The sequence below is a fragment of the Toxotes jaculatrix genome, chromosome 16 (assembly GCF_017976425.1).
Source record: "Toxotes jaculatrix isolate fToxJac2 chromosome 16, fToxJac2.pri, whole genome shotgun sequence".
Taxonomy (NCBI): domain Eukaryota; kingdom Metazoa; phylum Chordata; class Actinopteri; family Toxotidae; genus Toxotes; species Toxotes jaculatrix.
Genome location: NC_054409.1, coordinates 23,343,526 through 23,362,567, shown reverse-complemented (window position 1 = coordinate 23,362,567; position 19,042 = coordinate 23,343,526). Strand labels below are relative to the sequence as shown.

Here is a 19,042-nt window from a genome sequence, read left to right as displayed (position 1 = left end):
AGGGCCTTGGTGACAGCTGCCTGGTCCGCCAGGATTATGGAGGATATGATGTCTATATATCAAAGTTTAAAGAGTGCAATTTTGGCTATTGTGTCGGACCAGGTTTTTCCTTCCAAGCAATTTGTAACTTTGTTATGAATTTCATCTGTGACCCCAGTGATAAAGATAATATTTTTCTTTTGTAGCACCGTCTGAGTCTTTGCTATTTAGGTCAGCAAAGTTTGTATTTTTCAGTGTTTTATTAAAGTGAGACAACACAAAACTGGAGCGTGCGGCGCTTGTGGAGACTTGTGTAAAACTGCACTGTTCAAAATGAGAAAATCACAGAGCACGCGGCCGGTGCCAGATGTGCAGAAAAAGAATATATCGAGGAGAGGATTGTGATGTGTTAAAGACGAGTAAACTATTGTTCATCTAATCTGTGTAAATACAGCAGAGGGGAATCTGGAGAGCACGAGCCAGAACGACGGAATAGCGAGCGGTTGGATCATTTCTCCTCAATTTGGCCCCATTTCAATGCAGAGAAAGTGGATATTTTCAGATCTGTTGTGCTTGGAGACCAACTTTTGTTTTGACAACCAGACAGAGTGGTATTCATGAGGTTCGTCCAGGCTTTCACCTGAAGTGTGTTTTCTTTCTCTTCCTAAATTAGACGCACGTACGTGTTGGTGCACGTGAATGTCTTGGTTTACGGTGTGTTTCTGCTCAGTGTGTCCAGGGACAGAAAGCTGTCAGTGACATCAGGGAGGCTGAAACTGATGATGATGATGATGAAGATGGTGAACAGTGACGACAGCACACCAAATGATTGTCTCCACCTGTTGTTGTCTCCGCTACCGTTCCTGTCTGCTTTTGATTTCAGCTCTCTCAAAGTGTTTTTCTTGCTCTGTGTCGTTACCAAGCTTTGAAATCCGAAGAGGACGATTATTACATCAACGGGGCGTGGACCATTGACTGGCCCAGGAAGTTTGACATCGCAGGGACGGCCTTCCACTACAAGAGACCCTCTGATGAACCGGAGTCTTTAGAGGCGCTGGGAGCCACCACTGAAAACCTGATTGTCATGGTGAATTCCCGTTTTTACTGGGACACAGGAGACTCCTGGACAATTTAATGTATATATAGGTCAATGTAAGGACCTTGTGTACACTCTGTGCTGTGGACGCTGCTGGTGTGTGTCTGTGTCAGTCCACTGAAACTCAACATCTGGGTGCTGACCTTAGATGACCCTCAGCCAGTGGTTTGAGGTTGAAAGCTATTTATATGTAGATATTGAGGAAAAAAAACTGTTTTGGCTGAGTGCAAACACAGTGTCACTTAGATTTACTGAGCATGTGTTATTGTATGGGAGTTTTGCGTGTGCATGTTAAGTACCATAGATGCACTTATGTTTTTTAATGAGTTTCAGGACATGTTTGTGTGTTGATGTGAGGCAACCGAACATTTTCTTGCCGTAATGCTCGGTGGTTTCTGCCTTGACATGAATGCTGAAAATACCAGACCACACAGCACCATTGGAATAGACGAGCAACTGGCCGCTCGACCACTAGCCATTTCTCTGCGGCTTGCAGAGCTGTGCCTAACTTCCTCAGTCTCTGCATCCAGCAGACGGATCTAAACCCAGCAGGGCCTCACTGATCTGGACTGTTCAAACTGCATTTAAAGTCACTGATGATCAGTACTTTAACATTAACAGCGGATCACTCTGTTTTCTGTGTCCTCACCTCTTGTTGGCTCTGCTCCTTTTGTCAGGTCCTCCTTCAGGAACAGAACATGGGAATACGCTACAAGTTCAACGTGCCCATCCAGCGAACAGGAAGTGGCGACAACGAGGTGGGCTTCTCCTGGCACCACCTGCCCTGGTCTGAGTGCTCGGCTACCTGCGCTGGAGGTAAGTCAGCACTGCAGGCCTCGATTTATTTGCTAAGTTTGTTTCCATTGCACGTTGTCGCACGTTTATTGCTACGCTACACACTGATATTTAAACATTTTTTTCCTTTGTAAAGTGAAAATGTGCAGCTGCAGCTCACTTTACAAAGCGATGCACTGACTCGCTCCTGATTAAATCACAGCTGCTCTCTTTACTGGCGTCAGGTGTTTGTCAGGTGCCAAATACAGGAACACTCAAATTTTTCTTTTTTTTTCTCATTTTTTAAAATTTGTTTTTTAATAAATTCTAACATTATTTTCCCCTTTTTTCTTCACGGGTGCAAATTTTCTAAAAGTGTTTTCATTTTCATTATCAAAGTTTACTTTTCTACGAGAGAAGAATACCGTCTTCTCCGTGTCGACCTTCCGCTGAGCTCCGGTGGCCCGTTGCCTTCTGAAAAAAAAGGCACGCCAAGCATTTTGGTGTTGAATAGCATAACACACTGTGGGTGTTTAAATTCTTTTTGAATATTTCTAACCTTCTCAAATATTTAATACTTCATATTTTGAGTGTGTGTGTGTGTTTGTGTGTGTGTGTGTGTGTGTGTGTGTGTGTGTGTGTCATTCTGTAAATCTTCCCCAACCAATAATTCCACAAATGCTGAAGAGCAGTGCGTGGAAACCCAGTATCATAATTTGAGATGGGTTTCCAAAATCATTACTTTTTAGCCTGGAGATTCAGCCCTCTAATAAATTCAATATGTATATTTTCCATATTTTAACCAGAGTAATGAATATGGTGTAATTTCTGTGAATGAGCTGCTCTGCATAGCTTCTGGTTTACCAGCGCTGCACACAGATACGGCCACTCTTCCAAAGCGCTTGTCCTACAAAGTCAAACATTCAAAATCTGAAACCGCAGTGAAATGTTGACCATGGCCTCAAGAATGACTAAACCAAACCTTTTAGCCCAAAAGCAATGGGTTTCATGTAACAATAAATAGTGTTTCTTCCCAGTTGTCAAGCGTGGCCTGGACGGGTTTGTAATATTTTGTAAAAGCATGACTGAATAAGCATGTGGGTTTTTCTGAGGAAGGATTTCCAAGTCCGGAGCAGAAGTCTGAAGCTATTCCTTAGATGGGGAAGCACACATGGCCTTCCAGTGTCATAAACATGCCTTTGCATTGTTGATCCAAATGATCTAATTTGTGTCTAGTGTGTGTGTCTGTGACCGCACGGAGCTTTAAATCAGTAAAATGTTATTTAATCATTCACTCATTCGATACAGCTAGCTCAGCTAATCACGAGGTGTTGTTTAATATATCACTACAGTAATAAAATTTATGAAAAACACCTTCTGACAACTCTTTTACCCCGTACCTCGCACTGTTCCTCCAAACTGTATTTCACTTCAAGCACTGATGGGTAGATTTTTTTTATACTTCACACACACACACACACACACACACACACACACACACACACACACACACACGCAAACACACACGCATCCATATCTCATTACAGCTGCCAGACAGGGATATGTCCCATGAGGGTCCAAACAGGCCCTTTCTGAGCTGGTATGGCATCCACACACACACACACACATATAAAACACACACTCACACACACACACACAGTGGGAGGTGTGACACCGATACGGTAGCCCTCACTCTCTCCATTAGAAGCCAAAGTAAAGAGCTCTCTGCTCTGTAAAAGTGATTTGCCAAGATATCCTGCAAAGAATCAGGAATTTACATGTCTGGATTTACGACAGACTGAAAGTGATACCATCTCCGCTCAAACACAGCGCGCAACACGACGGCCGGGCCTCCATGTTTCTGAGGGAGGGGGGGGGGGGGGGGTTTAATGTGCGAGATCAGCTGAGCTCTGGTGCTGCCTTATTGATCCGTCTTTTCCCCCCTGCAGGTTCCCAGAAGCAGGAAGTGGTGTGTAAGAGGCTGGACGACAACTCGGTGGTGCAGAACAGCTACTGCGACCCAGACAGCAAACCTCCGGAGAACCAGAGGGACTGCAACACTGAGCCGTGTCCCCCTGAGTGCGTATCACTCAACTCTGATTATTGTCAGTATCAGCTGATTATCAGTTGGTTGATCAGTCACAGTTAGGAAAAAAAGCAAAACAATGAGCTAAGAGACGCTAAAACGGCCTGCAGAGCCGAGGAGAAATGCGTCAGGTGATAATTCTCCGTGGGTTTGTCACTAGCAGCAACACCTTTCACATTACACACAGACATTTGATCCGTTGTTCATATAAAAACATGGAGTATAGCAGCTTTAAGTTAATGCTTTCAAAAGAAAATCCCTCCATAAAAAAAGAGACTGACTCTTGATATTAATTCGCCTTCAATGAGCCCTGGTTGTAAAATGTGTTTGGAAGAAAATAATAAAATAAAAGAGCAGTGATTTATAACTGCATATGTTAACTATTTTCAGTGTTTGCCTCATGCCAAAAATAAGAGCCCTGAAAATGACCACCTGTTTTTGATTGTTTTGGCTTCTTTGCCGATCCTCCAGGGGTAATATACACGTATACAGGTGGAATACGAACTTGTATTTGGTGGCCAAATGTCTGTAAACCCCTGCGCTGTAGCTGGAGCCGTGGCCAGACTCGCTTCAGTTGTGTCTGGAAAAAGAGGGATTAAATGCATCAGGTTAATTAGTTTCAGACTATCAGTAAATTATTTGTGTATGAGTGTTGGTGTCTTTCATCTGGGTCTCGGCCAAAAAAACTGATACTATCGTAAATCTACTGTATAAGTGGTGATTTGTTTTCATACATTCAGACTGCAGTCCCGGGTTATTTATTTTCACATCTGTATTCAGTGGACGCAGACTTGTGGTATCTCATTTGTTTTGATTAATACTTGAAGGCTGTGGCGGTGAGTGTGTGTGTATAGAGTTACAGTGCACACATGGCACTTGTGTCTGTTAGGAAGACGGACGCCCCCCTCTGCAGCCTCAGGAAAGGCCGACCGAAGGAGACCATGTAAACACGATTGTTTTAGAATAGCCAGAGTTTTATGGGCTCGGGTAATGAAAGCTAACGCAGATGTTTGAACACGTTGTTAATTCTGTATACATTCTTCCAGATGATGTAATATCTCACAGGCTGGATGTGTTTGGAGGGCTGTTGTCGGGGCAGTTTTATGATATTAATTCTGAGGTGTGTAGACAGGGAAACTGAAGTTCTTTCATGTTAAATGTTGTGCGAACACAAGTGGCGGCGCAACAACTTTGCCCAAAATAAAAAATTACTCTGATCAAATTTAGATTTAAACCAGGAACCGTCTGATCAAAGAGGTAAAGATGATTCAGCTCATGTTTCTCTCCTCCAGGTGGTTTATCGGTGACTGGTCGGAGTGTGGGAAGACGTGTGATGGAGGGATAAGGACGAGGACAGTCCTGTGCATCAGGAAGATTGGCCCCGCTGAGGAGGAGACGCTGGAGGACACCCACTGTCTGACTCACCGACCTGTCGAGCGAGAGTCCTGCAACAACCAGTCCTGCCCGCCAAAGTGGGTCACCCTGGACTGGTCCGAGGTAAGACGGTACTCTGAAAGTGTTCTGTTCATCTGACTGAGCTGCAGAGACCATCTCCTTACTCATCCTCCTCCCTGTGTAGTGCACACCTAAATGTGGCCCCGGCTATAAGCACCGCATCGCCTTGTGCAAGAGCAGCGACCTGACAAAGACCTTCCCGCCCGCCCACTGCCCGAGCCACAACAAACCTCCAGTCCGAATCCGCTGCAGTTTAGGACGCTGTCCTCCTCCTCGCTGGATCCCTGGTGAATGGGGACAGGTAGGACAGCACCTCCCTGACATCACGGCCCAAACAGCAGTACGCTGGTTAATCCTTTAAAAGGATAGCTTGAATGTTTAAAAGACAAAAGATGCACAGATAGACTCCGTGTGTTGGTGAATGGTTAATATAATTTACACCCGGGTGACATGCCGGGGGGGGTTGTAAGCAGGCCTGTGACGTGTGTGTGTGCGTAGAAGCTGTGCTTGTGTGTGCGGGTCCAAGTGTTCCAGCAGGCCTGGAGTGTGTGATCAGTGGCAGTAATATCCTCCTGGCTGTTTGAAGTTTATCTGTGCCTCGGACCAGGCCTCTCTATCACTTCCAGGAACACGATTTAGAGGAAGGCCGAGGAGTAGCATTCTTGGGTTCACCCCGACATGACTTAGTGCGCTCAGCAAAAGCTGTTGAACACTTTACAACACAGCTGACTCATGTTAGTGAGAGGACGCCAGAAAGAACGTGCGTCACAGAAAGTTGTATCCACAAAAAAGTATGGCTTGTTATTTTGTAGGATTTGTTCATAATTTAGTGTAAATGTGGAATTTTAAACACTGCGCTCCGATGTTTAGAAGACGGCGGAGCGGCTCACTCATGCTCTGGCAGAGGTGATGTCACTGGTATCAGCCCTGCGTCGTTCAGGTCAGAGGTCAGAGTGCAAGAGTCTAGGTCGCAGCTTTCCTTCGGCCTCTCCTCGTAACGGCCACATGTGCGTCCGCAAACATCAGTAACACACTTTTACAGTCGAATCAGTGCCAATAAGAGTCATAAACAAAGCAGACCGGACTGATAAGCTCAGCGAGGTTCAGCAAAGAGCGGGCTCCTCGCCACGCTGGGCCGGGGTTAACAGCTGGAGTCTGCTCTGACACAGCAGTTTCTGATGCACTGCAGAGGTGTGTGTGTGTGTGTGTGTGTGTGTGCGCAAATCTCTCCCTCAGGATCCACCTCTTTCTTTCTTTTTTTTTTTTTTTTTTTTTTTTTTTTGGCTGTATTATGAGCTTTGCCCGCGCTGCTGTGGTCCCTCACCAGCCGGGCCTCGGAGCGTCAGAAAGGGGAGTTTGTTGCCAGCTACAGGGCGCCTGGTCTCCCAGGCCAAAAGGTCACCGGTTCAAATCCCACTTAAGTCACACCACTGACATACACCATCTGTCATGGCTGGCAGCGGGGCCTAATAAAGACTCTCTAATTGGGAAGGGATGACATGCGGGCTCGCTGATCTGAGGCGGCCAGAGAGGATCAGTGAAGGTGACAGAAAGCCTGGTAGCTCTCTCGTCAGCGGGAGGCGGCCCCTTGTTGAAGTCCGGGTTCACATCACACACTCGTACATGGGCGCGCACACACAGTGATGGCTGACAGGTGTGTTAAGTCTCAGCGAGTCCAGCGTAGATTAATTATGAAAATATCCTTTTTATTTGAGGCTTGTGTTTTGCCAAAGGTGTGCTGGCACCTCCTGCAACTGTTTCTGTGGTCTTTGTTTCTTTTTTTTATTCTTCTGCAAAAGAGTTTAATGGCCTCTCATAGAACCAATCTAAAGTTTTACTACAACTGGCACACTGATGGAAGTCAGACAGAGGAATGCAGGTACACACTTTGGGTTCAACAGAACAACATTTTCACGTGTCAACAAACATTTTCTCCCTTAGTTGTGTGGTCGAGGCGAGTCCAGGCGAGCTAAAGCGGACAATGTGCTGAAGAAGGCGTCTTTATTTACGCTCATCAACAGACATTTAATCCTCCAAAGTTGTGATATGAAACAGACACAGGAAGAGAAACTCACCTAAACTTTGCTTTTTGTGATAACGATCAAAATAATTTCAGAAACACGAGGTTTCAACAAAACTCTCCAGAAAACAGCAACAGGGAAAGAGGGAAACAAAAGATGAAGGGAGGACAGTAGAAAAACAGGCACAATTAAGTGTACAACACAAAATAAATGGTATGAAATCAAGCGAGAGCCAAAGAAAACAAATGGGTTTTAAGATGCTTTCTAAAGATATGCAGGGATTTGGCTTCTCTGTGCGAAAGAGCAACAACAGCAAAAGCACAAACGCTTCACTCAAAGCAAAACCACCGAGCTGAGGTCACTTTTTTGGCCCGCATGACTTTTTGAACTCTTTCACATATCATAGCACTTTTGAAGGTCGAGATGAGTCCAACGACTGCAGCCCGGCCAGCGTCAGCCGGTGAAATGGACTCCTAACCCTTAACATGAGCGGGATGACATCAGGTCAGTCAAAGCTCGGCCTGTTGGATGTAATGTAAGTTGTATGCATCGGTCTGTGAGCGTCTTAGTCAGCAGAGGGTAGCTTGTTAGCACATATCTTTAGATTCAGAGTGACTTACACTTCCAGGGGACATCCTTATCTGCTGATGTTCGGTGTACCTTAATGAGGAATTCACATTAAACAAATGACGCACAGGTGTGTAAGTTACTATGGCTGATTGTTTGTGTTCCTGGTTTTAGCCACGTTCTGGTGATGGCCTCTCTGCTAGCAGCACTTAACAGATTTGGACTTATTATTACTTCGTCTGAAATGATTCAGCCTTGTCTCCTTCAGCCATAATAAACCATAATGCTGGTTACAGCTCAGCTTTTAGTCTGCGGATAATTAGAGAGGAATTCCGAGGGAGAAATAAGAGGCAATATTCTGTTTGTCTCCTTACATGTGTATAAAAATGAGTCATTTTGTGCCGAGCATCAGCTGACCCGGTTACTCTGAGCCAGCCACCGATGGGCGGCCGTTTGAACTGGACAAAGGGGAGGAAGGGGATCTGCTCGCTCGCTGCGTTCGAGCCCTGATGATTGGTTGATTGGAACGAGTCGTGCGGTGCATGTGCAGGGATTACTCAGAATGGATGGGAGCATGGACTCACAGAGGAAAGATGGTCCTCATTTACCTCGTTACATTTCAGTTGAAGACGCCTCTTCATTGGCCCCGTCCCGTGCAGTGAGTCTTACTTTGATGTTTCCTGTTACAGTGTTCGGCACAGTGCGGCCTGGGCCAGCAGATGAGGACGGTGCAGTGTCTGTCCTACACCGGGCAGCCGTCTAACGAGTGCGCAGAGTCCCTCCGACCCACCACCATGCAGCAGTGCGAGAGCAAGTGTGACGCCGCCCCCATCGCCAACGGCGACGGTAAGATGACGAAACGCACTGCACCTCACTGCTCGCACTTTTCATCACACTCAAGAATAAAACGCGTGGTCGCCAAACAGACGCAGGTCTCTGTTATAACCTGCAGGTCCATCACATACAGGCAGCAGGTTTATGTGAAAACCTGTTGTACTGTATGTGCATCGCTTTCACGCAAAGCCCCGACTGAAAAGGTTATAAACTATCTCTATCTTCATCTCCACTGTTCTACTATGACCTAAACACGCTTGGATGACACACTCCTCTACACTCTGCCAGCTACATTAATCTTTCCAGTGAGGTTGGCTCCTGGTCAAAGCGAAACAGCTCAGCCCTCCATATACACTTACACATGATGGATGGCTATTCAGATGCACAGAGAAGGGCCTTTCGATTAGGCTGAATGGAAAACGTGAGCAGCGTTTACAGGCTGGCTAATGGGATTAGCTGTAGGCTAATTGTTCCTTTACGGACAGCAGTGAGGCAATGTCTCGTTTCATTTGGCTCTGTGGAGGCAGGGGCCAGAGCCTAATAAGGGAAGACACTCTGACCGTGATAAGGCATTTAGAGCACTGCCTGTCCAGCATCCAACAAGCAGTGTGTGTGTGTGTGTGTGTGTGTGTGTGTGTGTGTGCGTGTGCGCGTGTGTGTTCGTGTGTGTGTTTGTGCGTGTGTTCGTGCGTGTGTGTGCATCGTAGGGATGGCAGGCAGCCCAGTTAGTGAACGAGGCCAGGATCTGTCTCAGTCTCTGCGTCCAAGTATAGTTGCAGAGTTTTATTCAGTGAAGGCCTGAGGGAGATGCACCAGCCCTGATGCAGCAGGTTAGCCCCAGTGTGTGCCTCTCATGTGTTACCTTTACATTTGAGCCACAGCTCTGAGCATCCGGAGTTTCCAAAGAATAAATATCTGGTGAAAAAAAAACGTTCCCTTTTTTTTGTACAATAAAAAGTATTTTAACCTGTTTCGACTGTATTTCCTAATAAATCACGGTTTTTGTAAAACACAAGCAAAATATTATTAGATTACATTAGTACATAGTACGGAGTATCTGCTGGTCTTAAGACATCTTAAAAACCCTGAATTCAATCTCCTCAAAAAAAAAAATCTCTTGTCTGCTGTTGGCAGTGATGCTAGTTATAATCATAAAATGTTTTTGTATCTGATTGCAGGCTGTCAGGAGACATTACAAACCTGTAAACTAAAAGTGTTGTTGTGACAGTGGATTGTGCTGCAGGAGGACGTCCACTCCTTTGTGGAGTTTCAATCAGGAATTGAGTTAAAAGAACATTTGTCCATCCAGATGGTTAGAAGAGTGTTTTTGGGTTCTAGAAATCCAGAAACGTAAGATCGGTGTCACATAGTTAACTAAGAACATGTATCATTAATTTACAACAATCACGTTCTGCCTTACACAACAACACAACAAGTATTTAAAACAATTACATTCCTCCTGAGTGTGATGTTTGAATCCCTGATATAAAGGCAGCGTTTCCACAAGAAGTTTGTCTTGTAAATTTTTCCAAGCTCAGGATTCATAATAAGAACATGCAGTAACATGAGAGGCACAAACTGGGGCTAGAAGCGCTTCACCTCTTACTCATGAAAAAAAAAACTTTGAAAAGTTACTCAGGAAGTTAATTAGAAACACATTAAAATTAAGCTCGCTCTCTTCTTTCTCTCCTTCTTCTCCTCAGAATGCAAAGATGTAAACAAAGTGGCCTACTGCCCGCTGGTGCTGAAGTTCAAGTTCTGCAGCCGAGCGTACTTCAGACAGATGTGCTGCAAGACCTGCCAGGGGCACTGACCCTTGGAGCACAAGAGCGAGATGAAGTGAGAGAGAGAGAGAGAGAGAGAGAGAGAGAGAGAGAGAACAAGGCAAGAAGAAGATGGAGGGAGGCTGATGCAGCACTGAAAGGGAGAGAAGAAGAAAAACAGGGCGGACTGGGAAACAAAACTCTGGACCAGTGGAAGACAGACGAAGAGCTGTGCTGGCGAGAGAGGTGGAGAGAAGTAAGGATTTCCCTGTTTATCACACCTGACCCTCCAGCCCTCCAACATGGTGGCATCCAAACCACTGCTCAGCTCATAACGCTGACACAAACTCTTTTTTTTTTTTTTTAATTTTCACTTCTGTGAAGTGGAACTTGGAAGATTATTTGTTGGTGATGTTATTTTTATTATAATAATAATTATTGATATCATTGTTAGTCTTCCTCCGTGTTTTTTGTCTTTATGAATCCAAAGTGCTGGACACATCGCTCACACAGGATGTACCCCGGGGACGGACAGACGGAGAGGGGACGACTCCTCACCAGAAGAGGGGGAGGGGGTGGGAGTTGAAAGTGTTGGACTCCTGTCTTTGGGACGCCTGTGATGGTGCTATTGGCAGGAAGACTTCTGGCTTCGGTGCACTTTTTTTTTCATGTAAATACTATTATTTACAATTTACCGCTCAAATACGACAGAGAAACCCCATCGGTGTACTGTATATTTATTGTATGATTCCAAACAGAGCTGAGATATTGTCCTCTGATCATGCTTTTGTCAGATAGTAGCCTACTGTCGTGGAAGGGAATGTAATGTGATAGAATTTCAATGTCTCTGTGCTGGAATGAAAATATTACATACTGTTACATACGTTAAACCCTTATATACTGTAAGGATTTGTATATCATATATAATGTTAATCCCAGACCAGAAAATACCGCGTGGTTGTAGGAGAAGTTTTAGATGATTCGTTCTTCCTCCAGACAGGTGCCTTAGTTCCTAATACTCCAATGAAAGTTCACCCAGTGTCAGTCCACAGTAGAGTGAAGACGTTGTCAGACGGTGCCTGGGCCACACGAAACACTGATACCAAACTGGCCTTTACTAAACATCCTGTTGAGGAGCTTTCAGTTCACTATTGAAGGATTCATTTTGAAGGAGCATATTGTATAAAGCAGCTTGTTCATTGGAATCAAAATGCAGTCGCTGTTTCTTATTCTTTTCAGGCTGGATGGTTGTTTAATCAGGTGTCGATTAGCTGTCGTATTTCTGTGCTTCTGCAGCAGACGGTCATGGTTTCAGTCTGAAAGGAACAGTTTGGAAAAATGAGCTTGTTTGTCTTTTTGCGGGAATTTAGATGAGAAGACTGATACCATTCTCATCTCTGTGTACTAAGTATGAAGCCCGAGTCGGGAGGACAGTTAGCCTAGCTTAGCATAAACAAGCTAGGCAGTTAGCCTGGCTCTGAAAAAAAGGGAGGATAATCTGATGCATTATAAGGGGGTTAGCCTTCGTGCTAACTTAGATAAACTGCCTAAAAGTAGTTTATTTTATTGTGTTGTAACACAAACCAGATATGAACAAACAGCGTAGCTCTGGTTTGTTAACACGAATGTGTGAGCACTCCGTGGCTGTTGCTGCCAGGCTGTTTCCAGCCTTTATGCTAATATCGCTAACTATCTCCTGCTTTACATTTAGTGCACACACGTCAGAAAGATATCGATCTTCTCGTTTAACTCTCTGTAAGAATGTGAACAAGCGTGTTTCCTAAAAGACCACGTATCCAGGCTTCAGACCCCCCCCCCCTCGCCGCCCCCCCAACATAAAGTTACCCCTCATCCTCATTCCATTTCCTCTCATCATCAGCATAAAGACAAAAACAGCCAACTCAATGGTGCTTTCCCCCTCTCCTCTTCTGTTTTATTGTTTTTTTTTTTCCCCATGGAGTACTGTGTTTACCTCTCCTTTTCCTCCTGCTCTGCTCCGAGGGTTACGGCCTTCCCAGGCTTCTGGTGCTATCAAGTGGGTGCTTCCATTCAACCCTCTCCAGTGTGCTTAAACATGAGGCTGGATCCAAACAATATGAAATAATATCCTGTCAGTATCTCTGTTGGTAAATGCTGGTCATGTCATTGTTTTGTTTGTATCTGTTTATACCTCACACTGGGAATTTTCATTGTTAACCGTGTATTGTTGTTTGTGCTACCAACAAAATGGACGCTTACCCAGTTGTAACGGATCCCTTCACCCAGGCCACATTTCTGCTGGTGCGGGGGCTGTGAAAGGGAACACCTATGAAACGTCTCCATCACACGCTTGTTATGGAGGTGCAGTGGGAGTCTGAGAAACCTGAAAGACAATGTAGGAGTGTGCGAGGATCTCATCGAAGCTGTTAACAACTAATTTCTAATTTTGCTGCTGCTACTTTTTTGTAGCCACCTTCAGTACGACAGTGTCGAGCAGATTTTAGTGGTTACCAAACCTTGAAAGAGGCAGTTGGGAAAGGACAGTGGATGCTGAGAAGCATTTTGAAATTGCTTGGACTTACTCATCTGCTGGCTGTGGGACACGGAGCCTCCAGAAAAAGAGAAGTGAAATCAATCAAACTGGTACTCATTGCTGTGAACTTGGATGTTTGAATGTCACGTTGCTATTACCTGTACCTAAAGTGCAAAAGAAATGAAAAGCATCATGTGATTAGTTGCGTATATTTTATATTCGGTATTAATGTTGGTACACTGTTACTAATTTTTTTTTTTTCAAATGTAAATTATATGCTAATTTATTGCGTTGTCTCACTTGTACATTTATTTCACTGCATGCAAACTGAAATTTAGCATAGTGAAAAAAATGCAGTGATACAGCCCTTCACCAACATTTTTTTTAAAAGTAGATACAATAAAAAAAAAAGAGCAGCTTTTAAAGAGACTCTGTTAGTGGATTCATTCATTTCCCTGCTTGTCAAAACACATCAAAACATGTCTGTGCAACATTTCTAGTCGTGTACACTGTGATTTCTGTCAGAGGAAAAAGCTCAACACACACTGAGGATCAAATGAGAAGTGTTGGTGCCAGGGTAGATGCTCTGTTCTCACAGGCTTTAAGAGATATATACTCTTGTCCTTTCACTCAACTCTTGGAAAGCACCCACAGCATGAGAACAGCTAATGGCATCACACCAGGATAACCGTTACCGCCGCTGAAGAAATCCATTCATTCGCTGCCTCAGTTTAGGGTGACCGAATCGGAGGAGTCTGTAAAAGCTTTTGTTCTTATTTACCTGACTCCGACACGCCAGCTGCATCATCATCTGAGACTCAAACATAATAAACATCAGCTGCTCTGTGTGAGCGGCGTCAAACACCTTTTCCGAACTGTCCCAGCTTTGTTGCCATAGCGCTGGTATGGCAGTCTCCTTCCTCTCATCCTGGCCTCAAGTGTCTGGATTCACTCTTAGGGAGCCGGGAGGTTTCCACTCTCCTTGGTAATTAATTCCAAATAAACAGTAACTAGCCCACTTAGCTGGGAAACGCTGCCGTCTCCTCCTAATCCACAGTGTCCAATTACAGAGGGAGACAGATGGCCTGTTTGGTCTAATGTAACCAGTTTAGAATACCTGTACGTCTGGCCCGGCTTCTGTCTCCCGCGCTGGCCCCGTCTGCAGGGGTCTGTGATTACATTAGTCCTAACCTGCAGAGCTGAGGGCGACAAGGAGAGAAGAAAAAAGAAGGAAGGTGATGGAGTTCAGGCCGAGGGATTCCGTATCTCGCGGACGGCCTGACAGCCCTGAGGTGGCAGCTTCACATCAAACATTTGCACGTGATAATGTGCGCACACACTGTGCGTCGGTGGAAGCTCACTGCAGATTAAACATACTGGACACTGCGTGGAGACGTGAAGAGGCCTCCGGACGATGAGGCAATGAAAGTAAGATCGAGCTCAGTGACATAGTGACTATACTTCTGCGGAGTAGTCAGTGAACTGCTGTACTTTGGGAACTAAATGCTAAATTGTGTTGGTTGGGTCAGAGCTAGTCCTGGTGATTCCCTCTATTGTCTTTAGGACATAATATTAGTCTCCCTGACATGTACCATGTGTGATTTCCCAGTACATCAGGCCGCTGAGACGCGGAGCTCCTTGGGCTGCTGATGATAAGAGGTGTGGAGAGGATGTGGAACAGATTTCTCCTCTTTTCCGGGATTCTGCTCTTCAAAATGGAAACTACCGACAGTGAGAGACACCACCGCTGTTGCTTATCAGCAATTGAACATCCCTCACAAGCTGCATGACAAAACAAAGCAGAGCATGACTCGGCTGTGGACAAATAAAAAATCAGAAAAAATTCCTCAGAAAATATCATTAAATATTTTCTTTTCTTTTCAGACACATTTAAGTTTGGCGATCATCGGCCTCCACACGGAGCTTGAACACCTGTGGCATCACTCTTGGCCGTGATCCTGAGGACATACCATAGATCCAAACTTAAAGACAGCGGCTGTTTGTGTGTTTTCTCCAGCTGGGAGGTGTGAGGATTAGCAGAGTGATGAACAACATAGCTCTCTAAGGGTTTATCGGCCTTAATCAAAGTTGCTGTGGTAGCGTGGTGTTGTCGATGAGTGCTTGGAGCGTTTTGGACACTCTTCCATTTGAACACAGCGCAGCAGGACAAACAGCTCCAGATGGTGTTGCTGGAGACAGTGCATGCACGGACCCGGGGGGTCTGACAGGCAGGAATGCTGGCCTGGGACGGCAAGGTCACGGCTCCAGCACCTGCTATCTACTGGGCTCCGTCCTGTTAAGCCCCGCTGCTCTTTCCCACAGCTGAGGCCCGGATCGAACTGCCATGGACGAGATCAAAGCTCTGAAGGGTGCTGGCTGCAGAGGAGAGGGCAAGAGCCACGCCATCACATATGCCAGGAGGATGTGCTTTTTCCTTCACACCTTCAGAGGTGTGATGAGAAAAGCTTCAGCTGTGCAGCATGGCCTCTTTCAAAGCTGCTTTCTTCCAGCATCTACAGCTCTGCTCTTCCCTCATCAGCTGTGAACCACACACACTAATGAGTTTTTTTTTTTTTAATATGAGTAAATCTGCCAAAAAAAAAGGCGATTGACTTGTTGATTTGTTTGAATGTGAATATGGAGCAAAGCTGACTTACAAACAAACGTGGCCTAAGTTTGTTTGTTTGTGGGGATCCAATGATGGACAGAGAACCCATGACTCCCTTTTATCTCCTTTACCTGGAGCCTTAGGGTTACATACCTCAGATACTACCGAGGACTGGACAGCAGTGAAAATGATGACTACACGCCCTTTGCACTTACAAGAGTCCACAATTCATTAAAGCCAAATTTGCATTTGGAGGAACCTGTTGATTCCTGTACAACCTGTTGTTGTACAAACACGTGGACAGGTCAGAGAGTGCGCTGTGAGGTTCGTCAGGTTTACAGTGTGCACAGTACATGCAACCACTGCAGCACAGCCAAGGTGCAGCGGAAATGAGGAGGCCTGAAAGCACACTGGGGCCTTAACTGTTGAGGGTCCACGTTGTGTTGTGGTTCAGCAGGTAGCTGGGTCACCTTTAAGGGACGATGCTGTCCTCTGTCAGCGGGAAAGACAGCAGGTAAGTGGATTAAGTGTGTAAAGAATCAATAGCCAATCACTTAGGCCAATGGAGTAAAGCCAAGAGCTTTTGCTTGGTTGTAGATGAGGATGAATAATATTGTGTGAGTATGTGTGTCATCATTTGGGTAGATGGTGAACAGTATATTCTCTGTGCAGCATAGTTAAGGACATCCTCTCTCTCTCTCTCTCTCTCTCTCTCTCTCTCTCTCTCTCTCTCTCTCTCTCTCTCTCTCTTTCTCTCTCTCTCTCTCTCTCTCTCTCTCTCTCTCTGGAACATTACGAAATCCATCAAGAATGAATTATGTCGTGATTTAGCCTCTTCTGCTTCAACTAATAAATGACAGCAGGCTAATGAGGACAAATGATAATGGGGCTGTAGTCGCAGTACAGAAAGCTGCAAGGTTCTGCTCAGTTACAGTGTAATGCTGCTTCTGTCACTGTTTCATGGCCCACATGTCCTTCACTCTGGACAAGGAAAAGGTGAATCTTGGTATAATGCACGGACACCCAGAGGACGTCCAGCAGAGGGACACTGAGGGTCTGACAGCAGCCTTGATGGTCTGCTGTAATATTAACCCTCTTTAAGATATATTCTGTTATCAGCTTGTAACTGTAATTATGTTCTGAGGTAACAAAATGTTTTATGGAGGAGTAAGTCATCCTGTTTTATAGCGTGTCAGACGTCCTCAGTGTGACATCTGTGCTCTCTCATTACAATGACAAATGGCTGTAAAGACAAATGATAAAATGCGAGCAATTTTATTAATTGACTGGAGATGTAGTCAGATGTTCTCTAAAGAGTCACAGCTACACAAGATCAACACAAGATCTACACAAAATTATTATTAAGTCACAATATGAGATGGAAACACAGAGGAAAGCCTTCAAACTGGTCCAGAGACGCACAATCACCACACAACCACCACATGTCACCTGCCTATAAAGGTGCTCTGGCTAATGTGTTAGGGAACAGTTGCAGATGTGGAGAAATATTATAATTCATTTGGAGTTATGTTTCTATCCAGGAGCAAAGCTGACTTACAAACAAACGTGGCCTTAGGGTTACATACCTCAGATACTACCGAGGGCTGGACAGCAGTGAAAATGATGACTACATGCCCTTTGCACTCACAAGAGTCCACAATTCACTAAAGCCAAATTTGCATTTGGAGGAACCTGTTGATTTCCAAACACTTGGGCAGGTCAGAGAGTGCACTGTGAGGTTTGTCAGGTTTACAGTGTGCACAGTGCATACAACCACAGCAGCACAGCCAAGGTGCAGCAGAAATGAGAAGGCCTGAAAAAGAGCCATGAGGGTCTGGAGGATTTGCCTGTTAGAGCCAAGGGGGTAGTTGTAGGTTTTAGCAGTGAGGATCACTTCCGCGTTCAAAAAGCTGCATTTCCTCGGCTGCCGCTGGGGGCTGGCTCCAGAAGTGAGCAATTCTCCATTGACCCCCATGTTAAAATAGCCAACTTTACAGCCTAAAAAAACATATTCACAGTCTGGTACATTTTTTGTTTTTGGTCTCTATTGATTTGGGATTTTTTGGTACCACAGCCATTTTAGTGTTATTTAGGCATAAAATTCCTACACAAATTAGGGCGTGGTTACGTTGAGTGACAGCCCCATAGACAGGCACTGGCAGTTAGCTCTTTGCTAAAGCATCGGCTGGGCTAGGCGGCTACATCCAGAGGCCTCCAGCGGTTGACAGGGGCCGCAGTGTCCATGTTTGTTTGCCAATGTTAGGATAAGTTTTTGTGACAGTATGGCTTGTTGTAGTGTAGACTGTACTAACCGACCGTCGAAGGAGTCTGTGTTGCAGTTTTTTTCGGTAAGTAAATTTCTCACTATTTTACCTGGATGTTTGCACTTATTAGCATGTATTAGCACGTTTTGCCGCTAGCTTATTACTTAATTGCCGGTTTATGGTCGCTGCTGATACAGATAGAGGACCGGAGCAGCTAATGTTAGGAACGCTGTTGCGGTGTGTTCCGTGCTCTCAGAGTCCGTTTATTGTGGGAATACGAGGCTACAGTTTTATTTCGTCTCATTTTTCTGTTTAAAAAGTCGGACATTGCATGGACAGAGCAGCTCCGTCAGTAAGCGGCTGCTGTTGTTTGTGTGCTGCTGTAGCTGTAAGTGGATAGTGGATGGAGGCAGCGGTGAAAGCCGGTAAATATTAAACATTTTATTTATTTTATTTTATTATTATTATCATTGTTTTTATGTTATCATTAACTCGGGGGGCTCTCTGACCTGGACTCGGGCACTGTCATGTGGTGTATGTAGCTGCGTGTAGCTACCGCTTTGCTTGTTAGCCTAGCTGATTAGCCTTAGGCTAGCTCGGTTGCTCCGAGCTAAGTGGCCGGGTTATCGGCCGGCAGACCCGTAGAGTAGCCGCCTCTTCGCGAAATATGGAAAATACACTCCCGCTAAAACCCAACATGGCGCAGCTCCAATACCCATGGTTTGGTCACAAAACCGACTCCCCGAAACCGATGGGAGACGTCACGGGTGCTATGTCCATGTTTTAGACTGTCTATGGTTAGAGCTGATTTCAATTCGTCTTTCAGGAGAGCGAGATGAGAAAGTTTTACACTTCTTTCAGACAATCACATAAAAGGGATAGAATCTGTTCAGGTGATTCTGCTACGACCTGTCATCAAACTGCCAGAAAGAAACACTGAAATCAGCACAGCAGGATGATTGGCTGGCATCAGCATCCATATTAAAGCCAAACCACATCGTGGTCCTTACTAACCATACGTTTGTGGGCTCTCACCAAAATTCAATAATATACTTTTACCTCTTTGTCTAATAATCTCTCCCA

At 45.1% G+C, this 19,042-nt stretch overlaps 1 protein-coding gene across 1 annotated transcript in view; it reads left to right on the top strand.

The window, feature by feature from the left end:
• The window catches only part of adamts6 (ADAM metallopeptidase with thrombospondin type 1 motif, 6), a 44,309-nt gene extending 33,684 nt beyond the window's left edge, over positions 1-10,625 (top strand). Inside the window, exons 18-24 of the mRNA XM_041059080.1 lie at positions 903-1,066; positions 1,753-1,891; positions 3,799-3,928; positions 5,228-5,432; positions 5,515-5,691; positions 8,668-8,824; positions 10,516-10,625. Of these exons, the coding sequence (XP_040915014.1) occupies positions 903-1,066; positions 1,753-1,891; positions 3,799-3,928; positions 5,228-5,432; positions 5,515-5,691; positions 8,668-8,824; positions 10,516-10,625 (1,082 nt within the window). The remainder of the gene's footprint in view (positions 1-902; positions 1,067-1,752; positions 1,892-3,798; positions 3,929-5,227; positions 5,433-5,514; positions 5,692-8,667; positions 8,825-10,515) is intronic.
• Positions 10,626-19,042: the final 8,417 nt, after the last annotated feature.